The sequence below is a fragment of the Pipistrellus hanaki genome, assembly GCF_964339955.1.
Source record: "Pipistrellus hanaki genome assembly, chromosome: 13".
In the NCBI taxonomy this organism is placed as follows: Eukaryota; Metazoa; Chordata; class Mammalia; order Chiroptera; family Vespertilionidae; genus Pipistrellus; species Pipistrellus hanaki.
In genome coordinates this window covers 34,698,777-34,714,926 of record NC_140515.1, presented here as the reverse complement: position 1 = coordinate 34,714,926, position 16,150 = coordinate 34,698,777, and the positions used below count along the sequence as shown (strand labels likewise).

Genomic DNA, 16,150 nt, shown 5'->3' with positions numbered 1-16,150 from the left:
CAGTCTACTCTAGGATCAGATATTGTGTTTCACTGTCATGTTAATTTAGTCCCATTTAACTTAGGACATTTCTACAGCCTTTTTTTTGTTTGTTAGTCTGTTTTATCCTATTAACAATTTAAAAAAAATATTGTCCTTTTTTCATAGAACCTTCCTCATTTGGGGTTTGTATGATCTCTCCTCATGATCAGACCTAGGATATGAATTGTACATTGCATAAATGACTGTGTGTCCTTCTCAGGGGATCACATCTGGAGCACCTGATATTCATCTGCCCCTTGTGGTGATGTTAAGAATTACATATTTTAAATTTGGGAAGAATGTTTATTTCCCCAAACTTTTTGCCAATTTACACTCCTCATCACCCCGCCACACACACACACACACACACACACACACACACACACAGTAGCATAGGTCATCTTCACTTTCCCCTTCACGTACACTGTGCTTGTTGATGCTTTATTTTAACAAGAAACCAATGAATGTTTTTTTCTTATTTCTCCTGGAGGCACATCTTAATATTCTTCTCAAACAGTAAATGTCCCCCACACATAAAAAATGTAGCAGACGCAGGTGGCTTTTTGTACCCTAAAACTCATTGGGATGTGGACAGTCTGGGGGTGGTGACAGCACAGTGGAATGGGACACTTGCCAGAGAGTTGGAAGCTTCGTGCTCTGTAAGAGTGAAGCAGAAGCCAAGTATTTTTTTCTCCTTTGGGAGAGAAAAGATGCCACCTGCCCTCATACACAGGGACACACGTCTCCAGTTTTCTTTCCTTCTTTCCTGTTCCCCCTTATGGGGAACAGGCAGCATAGGATTTGGAATGGAAGGACCTGGAGCCAAGTGCCCCCTCACCTTTTCTAAGATGTGAATCTATGGCCACTCTGTTCTCTTCCCCAGCTTCCAGCTTCTATAAAACGAACCTCAGAATAGGTGCTTTACATAACTGGTGGGGGAAGGACCAGGGAAGGCACTGCCCCCTCCCGTCACCCCCATGGTCTTTGGAGCTCTCTCTTGAACTCTCTGGCCATCCCTCAGGCCACAGGCACCCAGAGAACAGGGCTCATGCCTCAGGCAGGCAGAGCAGCCCCCCTCACTTACTCTCATGTCTCGCTCCACCAGCATTAGCTAACAGCTCCTCATCCACCCCTCAGAGATAATTAAGCATTATTATCCCTATTGGCAGGTGGAGACAGTAAGACAGAGTGCTTAAGTGACTTGGTTATAACTGCCCGGATTGTTCAAGGGAGAAACCGTGCCAAGAAGGGGGTGCAGTGCAGGAGGCCAGAAGAACTTGAGTATTTAATGTGAATGATTATTTTTAAATAGCTGTTGGAGGGTCGGGGCAGGAAGGGAGACAAGAGGTGTGGCTAGTGAACGCTGGTAAGGCACCAAACATTACACTGTGAACAAGGAAGGAATCTGCCTACGACCTTACCTATTAAAATGGGTTGCACGGACAGTCTGTCAGATGCTCACGTCACATGAAGAGGCAGGGAAACTCAATAAGGACAATGGAATAAGCCCCACAGAGCTGGACAGAGGTCTCCAAGAGGCCAGCCTCCATCCGCAGACAGCATCCACCTGCCCCAGCAGCCCCCACCACTCGCCGCTCACTGTCGGGATCACCTGCCAGCCACATTGCGGTGAGAGGTACGGCTCTACCTCAGAGCCCCAGGAACCTGAGGGTCATGGCAAACACATGCGACAAAGGTGGGAGGGCTGACATGGCCTATTGACAGAGACATGGGGACAAGTGGGAGACGCAGGGCTCAGGGCTGAGAAAGGAGAGGACTGTGGTCTCTGGGGATGACCTAGGGCTAGGGGTGGACAGCAGTGAAGCAGGAGGGATGAGGGAGTCCAGGAGAAAGCACATTTACTGACACGTTCAGAAAAGTAGTGAATACACACTGGACACGGCCCAGGAAGGGAAGGGTAGACAGCAGGGTGACCTGCTAGCCTCCTCTTCAACCCTGCCCTTACCATTCCCTGGTCCTCCCTGCCAGCCTTGTCACCCAAAGGGCCTAAGGGCTCCCCCACCCACACACCTCTCCCTAGGGAGTGGGGAGTTTTGTTTTGTCTTGTTTTGTTTCTAGTCTTCACCCAAGGATATGCTTATTATTGATTCTTGAGAAAGGAGGAGAAGGAGGGAAAGGAAAGAGAGAAACATCCACATGAGGGAGAATATTGATTGGTTGCAATGGGGGATTTAACCCGAAACTTAAGGTATGTGCCCTGACTGAGAATCCTGAAAATCAAACCCACAACCTTACAGTATACAGAATGGTGCTCCAGCCAACTGAGCCACACCAGCCAGGGCAGGAGTGGGGAGTTTTTGTTTGAGCAGCAGAACAGGCACATTCTTGCCCACCAGGACTCTGATGGGTACTGGCTCCCTCTGTAGGCAAAGTGCAAAGATGAAAGCCCACTGGGCCAGTTCACCCAGCCACTCTCTCCTGGGGCTGACTTTTCAGGAGGACTGCTAGGAGGCCCAGGCTCTGGAGGTCAAGCTTGAACCATCCCTGAGCTGATTCACTGTGAGATTCCCTGAACAGTGCCCCCCTCGGGGCAGAAGCGGTATTGTTCTGTTTCCCTTCACTCACCTCCCCACTGCCTCCTTGTCAAATGAATGAAGGCAGCCAGTGAATTATTTAGCCCTTGTTTCTCCATCCTCTCTTTTTAATTATAAACAATGACAAATGCAAGACGTGCTGTGGGATAAAATAATAATAATAAAGCCCACATCGCAGCCCTCAGAGGCTATTTAGGGGCGAGTAGTAAAAGACAGCTGTTTGCCTTGACAGTGTAGCACAGAGAAACAGCGTCTGTTCGGGTGGAACAGGGCTTTTGTTTTGTGTTTTTGTGTCCCCAGCTGGGAAACGTCACCAAGTGGCCTTTCTGTTCTTCACACATGAAACACACACTATCATCGCATATTTTTAGTTAATTTATGTCCAAATAGGCCTTTCTCTAGCTGCCGGAAAATGATGTTTGGGCTGCAATTACCTTTCCCAGCATCACACAGGAGGGTTTCGGTGCCCACAAAGCTCAGGGGAAAGGCAGCGAGGACCCTACCGACTGCAAATCTCTACATCTGCGGTTATTCAAATCACATATTTTATTACTAGTACAAAATACATAGTGCCATTCATTTCGGAGGAGCAGCTAATGCTTCAAGCGGGGGGGGGGGGGGGGGGGGGGCGGAAAGCTTTGAAAAGCATTCTATTTAGAAACAATTTTGTCAGCAGCCAATGCTGTGTCTTGTGGGGTTGTCTTTTCTCCCAGCCCTTTTCCGTTCTGTGTGCCATTTGCATGACAAATAACGACCATCCTCTCCACAAGCTCACCTGTTCCCGCTGCCTGGTTCCCACCTCAAGTTCTGACTCTGCATGTTGCATCATAATCCTTAGCATGGTAATAAATTACAGTGTCACCATCAAGATTGTGGCTCCTGGAAAGAAAGGAGCAGCAGGGCCAGATGAACTCTTTCAGAAGCTGGAGAGACTGTTTTCATGCAAATTCCCGGCATCCTGGGGAACTAGGAACAGCCTCTGCATTATCTAGACTCAGGAGCGATTCAGCAGCCAGAAGCCATTTCCACTGGCTGTTAGAAGCTGGTAGCATTCGGAGAAAGATAACCTTTTAGGCTGAAACTTCTTTTGCTTCTTGGCTGATAGGGGCCTTATCTGGAAAAATCACTCTGCTGATTAGGTTGGGGGAAAAGGGTCAGTGTATTTTCAGAGTGCTTTTAAATAGAGACATTCATTCTAAAATGCCATCTTAATTTAACACTTAGAGCCACGGCAGATGTCTCAGTCCAGGGCAGTGGACAGGACTGGGGAGCAGGAGGAGGGTGTGTCCCATGGATCCCCCTGGGGACAGGGCCCTCTGTATCTGACCTGTTTACAGAGGGCAGTGCGGAGCCCCTCTCACGAGAGCGCCAGCAGATGCCTCACCTAGCCTGGCCACCCTCACTGCCAGGGTGGTCCTGTCCAAGGGGAGAGTCCTAGGGCCCGTCCAGAGGGTGCTTGCTCTGCGTGTGACCTTCAGCTCTCCCTCCATGTTCCTGGGGCCACAGATATACTTGATGGACACCGAGGAAGCCTGTCACTGCCTTTTTTTCATGTCATTTGGAGATCTTTTGAGCTTTTTAGTTCAGTGTTGGCAAATATTTGCCATATATATATATATATACCACCTCCCATTCCCTTAACTCTGGGTAGACATCACTCATCAGTCATGGCACTCTTGCTTGCTGAGCTCAGAGGAAGCCTCAGAATCCTTAACCCAGCCAGTAACAATGACCAGAGTTGATATTCAAGATGAGACCTCACTCAACCTATGACTTAGGCTGGTTGATCTATGGGTTACTTATCCTAGACTAGAGGCCCAGTGCATGAAATTCGTGCACAGGTGGGGTCTCTAGGCCTGGTCAGCGATCAGGGCCTATTGGGGCCATCTTGCCCATACCTAACAAGGGCCAGCCAGTTGCCCCTGGGGCCTGGGACCTCGGGAGGTTGGCTGTGGGAGTGCACTGACCACCAGGGGGCAGCTCCTGCATTGAGTGTCTTCCCCCTAGTGGTCAGTGTGCATCATAGTGACTGGCTGACCAGTTCTGGTGGCTCAGTTGTCATGGTAACTTAGGCTTTTATATATATAGATAAGTAACTTAAAAGTTACTTATTATAGGGTTGATCTGTGCCAGTGATTCTTGATGTTTGGAAACCATACTTGGAATTTGTTGGAAATGTAAATTCCCAAGCCCTATCCCAAAACTAGTAAATTCCAAAGTCTGGGCTATGGCTTTGTGATGTGTGTTTTAACAAGCCTTCTGGGAGGTTCTGGTGCACACTCAAACTTGACACCATGGCTCCCAGCCAGTGGTCATGACTAATGACTGCACATTAGGATTCCCTGATGCTTGTTAAAACCGACCAATGCTTGAGCACCACTCTCAGAGATTCGGAATAAATTAACTTCCCCAGTGTGATTCCAATGGGCAAAGCTTGAGAAACACCAGGTGAGCCTTTCTGGGGATGCCCAGAAGATGGGTAATGACACTGTCTCCAGCCACCTAGGTTTGGAGTAGCCACCTGGTCTGGAATATGGCTGGTAGGGTTCTCCCTCAGGCACACCATGCCTCTCCAGTGAAGAGGAGGAACGATGGTGGCTCCTCCAGCAGCAACATCAGAGCTGTCTTCCCACTGTGTCCTCATACCACATCAGTGGCAGTGCCTTGGGGCTGCCCCTTCAGTCCTCACCCCACAGCACTCACATTGCTAGACAAAGGGGAGTCCTTCAACAAACACTGAGAAAATATTACAGAGGCCTCTGTGGGTTATCTGCTGGGTTTTAACCTAAATGTTCAAGGTGTCCCTCACTCCCGAATCCCACTGCCCTCTAATAGTAGTTTGTGGTGGATCTGCCACCTGGGAATTTAGTGATTGATAAAGTTGTATATACTCACTGTATTAGTTTCCCAGCACTGCTATAACAAATAGCGCAAGTTGAGTAGCTTTAAACAACAGGAATTTCTTCTCTCACAGTTCTAGAGGCTAAGAGTCCAAAATCATGGTGTTGGCTCTCTCCTATGGCTCTCGGGAAGAAGCTATTCCATGCATCTGTCCTAGTTTCTGGTAGTTGTTGTCAATCTTTGGCATTTTTGGCTTTTAGATGCATCATGCCAATCTCTGCCCCCATCTCCACATATTATTCTCAACTAGGTGTCCCTTTGTCTTCTCATAGCCTTCTTCCATGGATGCCAGTCATTGGACTTGGGGCACACTCTAATTCAGTAGGACCTCATCTTATTTGATTATATCTTCAAAGGCCAAATTTCCAAGTAAAGTCATATTCACTGGTACAGAAGGTTAGAACTTGAACATATCTTTTTTGGGAGACACAATCCAATATATACATTCTTTTTTTTCTTTTTTTCTTTTATTAAAGTATTATATGTGTACATATCTTACCATTGCCCTCCCTACCCTACTCCCATACATGCCCTCACCCCCTGGAGTTTTGCGTCCATTGGTTATGCTTATATCCGTGCACACAAGTCTTTCAGTTGATCTCTTATCTCCCCCACCTCTCCCTAACCTTCCCGCTATAATTTGACAGTCTCTTTGTTGCTTTACTGTCTCTGTATCTATCTTTTTGTTCATCACTTTATAATGTTCTTTATTATCCGTAAATGAGTGAGATCATGTGGTGTTTTTCTTTCATTGACTGGCTTATTTCACTCAGCATAATGTTCTCCAATTCCATCCAGGTTGCTGCAAATGGTAAGAATTTCTTCTTTTTATGGCAGTATAGTATTCCATTGTGTAGATGTACCATAGTTTTCTGATCCAATCATCTGCTGAGGGGCACCTAGGCTGTTTCCAAATCTTAGCTATTGTAAATTGTGCTGCTATGAACATAGGGGTGCATATATCCTTTCTTATTGGTGTTTCCAGATTCTTAGAATATATTCCTAGGAGTGGGATTACTGGGTCAAATGGGAGTTCTATTTTCAGTTTTTTGAGGAAACTCCATACTGTTCTCCACAGTGGCTGCACCAGTCTACATTCCCACCAGCAGTGCACAAGGGTTCCTTTTTCTCCGCGTCCTCGTCAACACTTGTCGTTTGTTGAATTGTTGATGATAGCCATTCTAGCCGGTGTGAGATGGTACTGCATTGTTGTTTTTATTTGCATCTCTCAGTTAATTAGTGACTTTGAGCATTTTTTCATATGTCTCTTGGCCTTTTTTCTGTCTTCTTTAGAAAAGATTCTATTTAGGTCTATTGCCCATTTCTTTATTGGATCATTTATCTTCCTTTTATTAAGTTGTATAAGCTGCCTGTAGATGTTGAAGATTAAACCTTTATCAGTGATAACATTTGCAAATATGTTCTCCTATACAGTGGAATTTCTTGTTGTTTTGTTTATAGTTTCTTTTTCTGTGAAAAAGCTTTTTTATTTTGATATAGTCCCATTTGTTTATTTTCTCTTTAGCTTCCATTGCCCTAGAGGCAGGATCAGTGAAGAAGTTCTTTTGGCATATATCTGAGATTTGCTGCCTGTGGATTCCTCTAGTATTTTTACAGTTTCCCATCTTATGTTTAAGTCCTGTATGCATTTTGAGTTTATTTTTGTGTATGGTGTGAGTTGGTGATCTAGTTTTATTTATTTATTTTTTGCATGTATCTGTACAAATTTCCAACACCATTTATTGAAGAGACTGTTTTGACTCCATTCTATGTTCATGCCTCCTTTGTCAAACATTGAGCATAGTGATTTGGATTGATATCTGGATTCTCTATTCTATTCCATTGATCTATATGTCTGTTCTTGTGCCAGTACCATGCTGTTTTGAGAATAGTGGCTTTGTAATACAGCTTGAAATCTGATATTGAGATTTCTCCCACTTTGTTCTTCTTTCTCAGGTTTACTGTGGCTATTCGGGGTCTTTTTTATTATTATTATTATTCCAGTTGAATTTTTGGAGAGTTTTCTAGGTCTGTGAAATATGCCGTTGGTATTTTAATGGGGAGTGCATTGAATCTATAGATTGCTTTGGGTAGTATGGATATTTTAATGATGTTGATTCCACCAATCCATGAACATGGTATGTTCTTCCATCTGTTTACATCCTCCTACATTCTTATTTAATGATAATATTGATATACTGGGTGGTTTATGTACGTATCATGTTAGATCATTACAGTCATCCCAACATTTTTTATATATTATAAACCTAATAGAGAGTGGGCATTATGAAATCCAGAACCATTGCATGATGCTCTCAGTCATAAACTTATCACTTCAAGGGGATGCCTCATGCAGCATGATCTAATAATATATGAACAACCCCATGAGCACCATACTCAATATGCATGGAGATCTGGACTCCTGTAATATGCCCACTGAGACTTTGTCTCACACAGGATGGCAGAGAAGAGTACTGTAGCAATGCCCAGACTCACAGAAGTGTTACCCTTATGGGCATCTCTAGGGTAAGTAACTAGCCAGGGGAATCTGTCCTTTGTTTAGACTTTGGCCTGGAAAAACTCCACAATTGGTGGATTCTAGAACCAAAGCTATAAACTGTGCCTGCTTAATCTCACTGTGGCAAGACAGTGAGCTGGGTGGGTGGCATTAGCTGAGTCTCATCACTGCCATATCCCCATCAAGAGGCTGGGCAGAGTGGGCGCTGCAAAGATGCTTGTTGCAGGTTGGCTGAGGCTGAGGGACTAAAGTACCTCCACCTGTTGGCATCACACCTGCAGGCATGTATGGGTGTGGATTATCAGGAAGTAATCCTTAAAATGGCTGTATAAGAATTAATCTGCTACCAGAGTTATCTTCACTTTGTTTATCAAATTACACACACAAACTTAATAGTTTGTCTTATACCTCAGTTAAGGCATGATTATTCTGAAGCAGTGGATTTCAAACTTTTAGAGAATTTCTCAGCTGCACAATTATTCAATGCCAAGCTGTGTGTGGAAGTTCAGAGTATGAGGTCATTTGGAACTCAGAGCCCTGATGATGGAGAGGTTCTTCTCCCTCCTCTGCCCTTCTCCCACCCCCATGCCTCAGATTTAGGGACACCTAGTCCCTGCCAAATGCAGACCAGAGGACTCCCTTCCTCAACATCCTCAACAACCTCAGCCCCTCTTTGCCCAATTGGATACAGATTCCTTCCCAGGGAGCCTCCTCTGTTCCTTGCCCCGACCCATCATGAATTCTTCCCTCATGTTCCTTCCCATCCGCCAGTGCAAACCACTCCTCTATGCCCCTTCTTCATGCCTGCCCAGGTGAGAGCTGGGACTCTCAGAGCACTTTGCAGTCAGGTGAATGTGTGGGCCTTTGGCCTTCTGGTCCAGATGTCACTTCTAGCAGGGGGACCCTCCTCGCCAGCAGAAACCCTGCCTGCTGCAATACCATCCCACCTCCTTCTCTTCTAGTCCCTCCATGGGGCTGGTTACCATCCTTTTGAATAGAAATCCTTTCACATAATTGAAGGCAGGTTAAATAGTCATCAGCATAATTACCTCTAAGCATCAGAAGAGGAGGTCGGTGATAGAATGTTCGAAAGCTGGGAGGAAAGTTTAAATTCCCATGAAGGAAAGCACCTGTCCCCTGACTTTGGTTCTGCCTCAGAGGTCAGCATCCCCTGCTCTCCTGGCTGAGAGGGAGAGCCAGTCATGACAAGCTGTCACCTGCCTCTCCGGGTGGCTCTTCTCGAAGGCTCTGCCACCTGCTGGGATGGAGGGTGGCAGTGACAGGCCCAGCTCCGTGTTCAGTGAGGCCCAGCGGCCCGAGGTGGCAGCAGGGCTGAGGCTCCCTGCCAGTGGGCCTGGCACGGCCACTTTGCATGCAAGAGAGAGCAGTTCAACAGCTGTCACTGGCAACCCCTGGGGTCTGCTCCAGACTTGGCAGAGAGGATACCTTCCGACTCCCAAATAGGCTCTTTGAAATTCATCAGAACATCTCTGACATCCCCTCGCCCCCTCTCTCTGACACAAACACACACAAGATAAGCCATAACTTTTTAAAAATATTTGTTATTGATTTCAGAGAGGAAGGGAGAGGGAGAGATAGAAACATAAATGATGAGAGAGAGAATTGTTGATCAGCTGGCTCCTGCACACCTCACACTGGGGATCAAGCCCACAACCTGGGCATGTGCCCTGAACGGGAATCAAACCGTGACCTCCTGGTTCATAAGTCAACGCTCAACCACTGAGCCATGCTGGCCAGGCAGCCATAAATTTCTTTTACTCATAGACAGCCAAGTTTTCTCCCTGTCTCTCACTATCTGACACACATATTGGTCAGTTCTCACATGGAGTCCTCTTCCCTTCCCTTCCCTTCCCTTCCCTTCCCTTCCCTTCCCTTCCCTTCCCTTCCCTCTTCTCTCTCTCTCTCTCTCTCTCTCTCTCTCTCTCTCTCACACACACACACACACACACACACACACACACACACACAAACCACACTAGATAAACTCCTGCTCTCTCCTACCTCACTTAGTGCAGGTATGATGAGGGAGCAGAAACCCCTCTCCTCCTCTCCTCTGAACCAGGTGCTCTCCAGGTGTGGCAATGCCCCCCTCCTCTAATGGTAACTTACAACAGGGGGCCCTGAGTTATGGGACCCTGGCCTCCAGGTGTTTGACAACTCCTGGGTCACTGCATGCATTTTCCACCTTTTCTCCCAGCCCAGGGTGCCACGTAGAAAAAAGCAGAAAGACCATTCCTGTTCTGGGGGTGGTGAGAACAGTGTGCCCTGTTGCTGAGCAGCCCGAGCCTGCTCTCAGGCATTTGCCATGTTGCTGGTGGCTGGCATTTGCGCCGAGGACATCTCCCACCACAAAAGCCTGCCATGGCCCTTGGGGAATCGGGACTGCCTTCTGCAGGGAGCTAGGAGTGTGCCTGGGGAGGTCCGGCAGGTCACCTTCCCTCCTCCCGGACCCTGGTATAAATACACTTTGCTGTTTGCTCCTTTCTCTCACCCTCATCTCAGCTTAGCCTCTTAGACATTTTCAATGTATTTTAGCTAAAGTCCAACATGTATCTCTGGTGGTTTGAACAGATCGTGAGAACAGTCAGAATAAAAATAATCTCTTCAGTTGAAGCCCGAGGCCAAGGAGAGGGGAGCCAGGGAGCGGCAGGTTTCATGTATTATGGAGGCGGAGTCCAGGCATCACAAAAGGGCCATGGGAGTAAGATCCTGGTATTTGCATGAAGCACTGAATATTTGTTCTAGTAGATGAAGTGTTTTGGAGGGCAGCCTTTCAAAGTGCCCCCACTCTCCCCCTCTGAGTGGCAACAGTGTCCTGCAGAGGGAGCCCTGCCCTCTGCTCACCTCCCTTACTTCCCATGAGGAATTCATGCTTCGCCATCCTGCTGCCTGGCAGTTAGCATCTCTCTCTCACCTCTGGCACCTGCACTGCACCTCTGCCTTGGATTTCCCTCCTCTCCTCTCTTTGTCTGATTAATCTCTACTCCTTCTCTAGGACTAAGGATAGTGAAGTAGTAGTTAATGTGCATAGCACTAGCCCTCTACCCCAGGCCGGTCCCAAGCACTGTATGGATGGTGACCCACTTAACCCTCAAAGCAACCTAAGTAAGTACCGTCAGCACCCCCATATTGCCAATGAGAAACCGAGGCACAGAGAGGTTCGGTAACTCGCTCCAGGTCACACAGGCACAATGGGACCATACTGGTATCCACACTTGACCACAGGTTCCGGAATACTGTCCCTCTGCCTGCTCCTAGCTACCATTCCTGCCCCCCTCCTGTGTTAGGGAGTCTCCTCTGGTTCTCAGAACACCCTCTATCCCCCTCAGCCTCGCCCTCATCACTTTCCATCTTGTTAACCATACATTTTAAGTATCTGGTGCTTTGTGTCTGTCTCCCCATCCCCTGTGCAGCCTAATGGCAGGGCCCCTGGCTGCTCATCTCTGGCAGAAGCTTCTCAGAAAGGGCCTGGCACAAAGCAGTGCTCATTGGCTAGTGATCAATGGGCCGACTGAATGGGTATCATCCCTTCAGTAAACAGTAGGCCAAGGTCTGGCAGACAGACTGAGGGCCAAGCAGAGAACCAAGTGGGAACTTTGAGGGTGGAGTTGCTGGCAAGGAGGAGGAGGCATGAACCTAAGAGACATAAACCTAGGGCCTGGGGGAGAAGCCAAGTGCTTTGCAAAGTGTACCTCCAGGCTCTGATGCTGACTCCCACACAGGGCAGGGAGACAGCGTCTACAGGGACCTCGGCCCAGGGTTGTCAGCAGGCTGCAGAGTGAGAAAAACCTCCCCCTACCTCCTTTTTCATTTGTTTTACCTTCTCCTGACACAAATAATCAGTTGCATGTCGTATGGAATTTCATGTTGTAGTGCATTTAGGACAGTTACACTCTCTCCTCCCACCCAACGGTGACATTGGAATCAGTATGCCGGGAATTAGGGGGCAAGCAAGCTTGAGTACCAGCGTTACCTCACATGCAGTGCACCCGCACGTGGTGTGAGACCAGCACAGGCCGTGCATTTTGAATGCATATGCTTCCCTTAGAACTGAGAGTATTGCTGTTTGCACAGTCTACATGCCTCTGATCTCTGTTTGCTCTCCTTGTCACCTCTTGAGCGCCTTAGGTGCAGTAACAGAGGCCTGCCCCTGAGGCACAGACTATGTGGGAGCGGGGCAGGGAGTGGGAGAGTGGAAAGGCGTGTGTGCTGTTTATTGTCACCTGCCTTCAACTAGAAACCCGATGCTTGGGCTGACCAGGCTCTTCCTTCTTCCAGGGAGGGAAGATCCCCGTGAGATGGACGGCCCCAGAGGCCATCGCCTACCGCAAGTTCACGTCTGCCAGTGACGTCTGGAGCTACGGGATTGTCATGTGGGAAGTCATGTCATTTGGAGAGAGACCCTACTGGGATATGTCCAACCAAGACGTAAGTGTCAGCAGCGCCTGATTGCTGCAAACCTCCATCCAAGGGACCCCACAGGCAGTGGCAGCCAAGCCCTCCTAACTGTTCTCAGCTCCAGATCATAACCTGGACTTGAAGCATTCAGGGCAGGGGACCCAGGGACCTCTTTGGCACCAATGTTTGAAGCAAAGAGCCCATAGAGAAGAATTGTGAAGGGCCCTTTTTCCTGAGAATCCATTCTGCTAGGAACACGTGTCACCTATCAGTGAAGAAGGAGCTGAGCACGCTCCCCAGAGCTGGTCAGATTCAGACAGGCCTTGGGAGTGGGATCCTGTCTATGTAAAGGTCATCCCTCAGGCTTCCCTCAAGGGACAAGGTTTGGAAGGAAAGAAAGGGTCATGTGAGATGCTTTAGGCAGAGGCATTTGGGGTTGTCCAGATGGGACCCTTTGCTCCATAATTGCTAAAAGTTTAGAAACCCTTTGTGGATGATTCACTTTGGATAGAAAACAGCCATCAAAAGTCCTACCCAGATTTCCACACTGGCTTGGACCCTGGGCTGTTCACCAGGATCCACTCCTCCTCTGCATTTTAAATGCATATGCTTCCCTGAGAAGGGAGAGGATCACTGTTTGTAAAGCCTGCATACCTCTGTTCTCTGCTTGCTCTCCCTATCACGGAGGGCTGGGGGTGAGGGGGCAGTTAATAGCTTTCTCAACTTACAAGCAAAAAAGGCAGGGTTATTCTCAATTCAGATCGCCAGATGGGGCACCCAGCCCCACCGGGTGCACCTCCGTGGGTTGGTGGGCTCCGAGGCTGGTAAAAGGAGAAGCCTGCGCTCAGCAGCCCTCTGTCCAGCAGAGCTTCAGAGCCAGGGAGCTTGTTCTGGAGACTGAGAAAGGTGGTGATCTGGGAGCCCAGCAAACATTTTCCAATGAGACAAAGGAGGACTTGGGTGCTGCTGTGACCATGCTCCCCGCTGTCATGGGTAGAGTAGCTTCAGCCCAGAGCCAGTGAAATGGCTGCATCTTTCACCAGGCCCCAGTGCCAACCATGTGTGGCATCTGGGCCCTCTATTATCTGTGATTATCCACGCTTCGCCTCTGCTCCTGCAGCATGTCGAATCAGTAAGTATCAGAATTAATGCCGAGGCTGCTTCATGGAATCAGTTGCACCCCGGTTCCCCCCACGACAGCAGCTAGATGAATAATAAGTGTTAGCCAGAAAAAGCAGACCCATTTTGTCCTGCCCGGGGACGTTAATCCGATTAAGAACAATTCAGCACACATAGAATGGATTATGAAACTATCTGACAGGCAAGATTTGACATTCAAGATATTCTCAGCTAATGCATTCACCTATGCTGAAAACAAATGGAATTTCTGATATTAGACTTCCAGAATTTCCAAATCATTTATTCAACAAACACTCATTGCATGCTAAGTATGACAAAGCATTGTGCTTGCCATTCTACTCCTGGGGTATTTTTGGCACATAGGTAGGGTTGGGGGTGGGACAGTTGGTTGGGGAAGGCTTCCCATATATTTGATGCTTAGCTGGGCCTCAAAAGGAATAAGAACATCTGCAAAGTAACCGTTTATTCTAATTTTGTTGTATTTCTCCGGGGGGGAAAAAAAGCTCCTAAGCATTGTCCCAAGTGCCATTCTGCTCTCAGTGGAAGGTGGGAGGTGACTTGAGCCTATTCAGAAAACATCTTAGGCCTGTGAGAGAGCCAGGAGGGGCTACCGGCAACTCGGCTGCAGCCCCACTCATCAGAAACCACCGAGGTGGTGGCAGTAACAGATTTTCCAGATGACAATTGAAGGGCTTTGAGAAAGAGAATTGCAGAGGCAAGTCGGAGTGCTGGTAATTGGGCTTCCGGAGCCCAGGAAGGCCTTTGAACATGTACAGAGAGTTTGTCAGCCAGAGAGGGAACTTGGAAGTTCTGCTGCTTGGATCTGATTGACAGAGATAATGAGAGTGGCAGTGTCTGGGGAGAGGAGCTGCTGTTTTATTGAAACATCAGAGCTTACCTTAACCCCTTCTGCCCTGGTTCCTCCAGGGCTCTGAGCTTCTCCACTTCACTCTCCAGGTACGGCCCACTGCCCACCTCACTTATGGTAAATGCACATCTGGGGGCAGTCTGGAGCCTCCACTGAGAACTCCAAGACAGGCGTAGGCTCTGCTCATTTTCCAGAGGAGCTGCCAGTCACTTCAGCAGGTGCTCACTGCACCAAGGGCCACACCACATGCTCCTGTCCCCACCCCACCCCCAGACGTGCCACCTCTGGGTGCAAACAAAGGCAGCTGCTCTCTCCTCCCTGTCCCTTTAGTGCATTGGGTTATACTGACCGTCAGGATGGCCCAAACAGTTGCTGCAGACCATTCAAAATGAATAGCGCTGTTGTGGCCATGAGGTCAGTTGGTGTTTCTAGAGAGAAGGAGAGTGAGGGTGTGGGCCAGGAGAGAGTCAGTGACAGCTGCCTAGACTGTCTCTCTCCTGGCCCCCACCTCCACCCACCTTCTCTCTAGAAACACCAATTGACCTCATTCTAATCTCCAATCTTTTCAGCATCCATTCATCTCATCCTCTTGTAGACCAATGAAAGGAGCCCAGGACTCGCTCCGATTTTCAGTGTTGCTCAGAAGAATGCTCTATGCCTCCAATCTGGGGGTCACGCTTTCCATACAATTCAAACATGTGGAAAGCCATCCAATGGCCAGACTGAAGGCGTTTTTCTATGTCTCCTGTTTTCCACACCTGCTAGCGAGGCAGCTGTGGCAGAGCTTGACCACAAGGCCCCATTAGAGAACTGCACCTTTTTTTTTTTTTTTTTTAAGTTCGGTTGGTTTAATTTTATTCTAAGTTATATACACTCAGATTTGGAAGCCATCCAGATCCTTAAAATGAGAATCAAATTCTCTAAAGGCATAGCACTTCAATGAAAGATTCGAGGAGACAAATACTACCCACACGTGAGTTAATGACCTAGGTAGTTTTTCTTTGGGATGCAGGGTAGAGGCATTTTCTTTTTTGCCATAAGTATTATACAAAAACCATTGTGCTCCCGGAGTAAAAACAATGAAATTATCTACAAGAGCAAATGGAATAAAGTCACGTTTTGTAAACACGAGCATAAAAGGGGGTTCACATTGCCATCTTTCTGGACCTCCCAGTGTCTAGCAGCAGAACAGTGACCCTCTTTGCAGAGATGACATCTACTGGAATGGGCCTGGCAGAAAGCATGGCCTCCATGTAATCAGGGATCCTTTCTACTGCGGAGCTCAATATACACCACCTCACTGAGTCATTTCATCTTTAACAACCCTGTCTGTGCAGTTTCATGAGGTCATGTGACTTTGCCAGGTGTCTGAAGTAAGAAATGGAACAAGGATTTGAACCCAGGCCTCCAAGGTCTATGCCCCTAATCATAGTGCCCTCCCCTCACCAACACAACACCTGCACCTGCTTTCCCGGCAGACCTGCAACAGCTCTTTGATTTCCTCTTAAAATGAAAGAGCACAACAGAGAAAATATAAAAGCAAAGGCCAGGACAGTCTTCCCCAAATCCCATGAGGTAGCCTGCAGAGGAGACAAGGGGAAAACAGCTAAGCTGCCTTCAGCCTGAAGCTCAGACAGGAGATTCAGTGCCTGTGTGGGGTCCAGGCTCTGAATGCTCCACCTGGAGGGCCTGGTAGGCTGCTCATACCATGGAACCGTGCCCCTGCGC

At 47.9% G+C, this 16,150-nt stretch overlaps 1 protein-coding gene across 1 annotated transcript in view; it reads left to right on the top strand.

The window, feature by feature from the left end:
- Positions 1-16,150, top strand: part of EPHB1 (EPH receptor B1) — a 401,523-nt gene that overhangs the window by 374,541 nt on the left and 10,832 nt on the right. Inside the window, exon 13 of the mRNA XM_084902720.1 lies at positions 12,295-12,444. Within this exon, the coding sequence (XP_084758846.1) occupies positions 12,295-12,444 (150 nt within the window). The remainder of the gene's footprint in view (positions 1-12,294; positions 12,445-16,150) is intronic.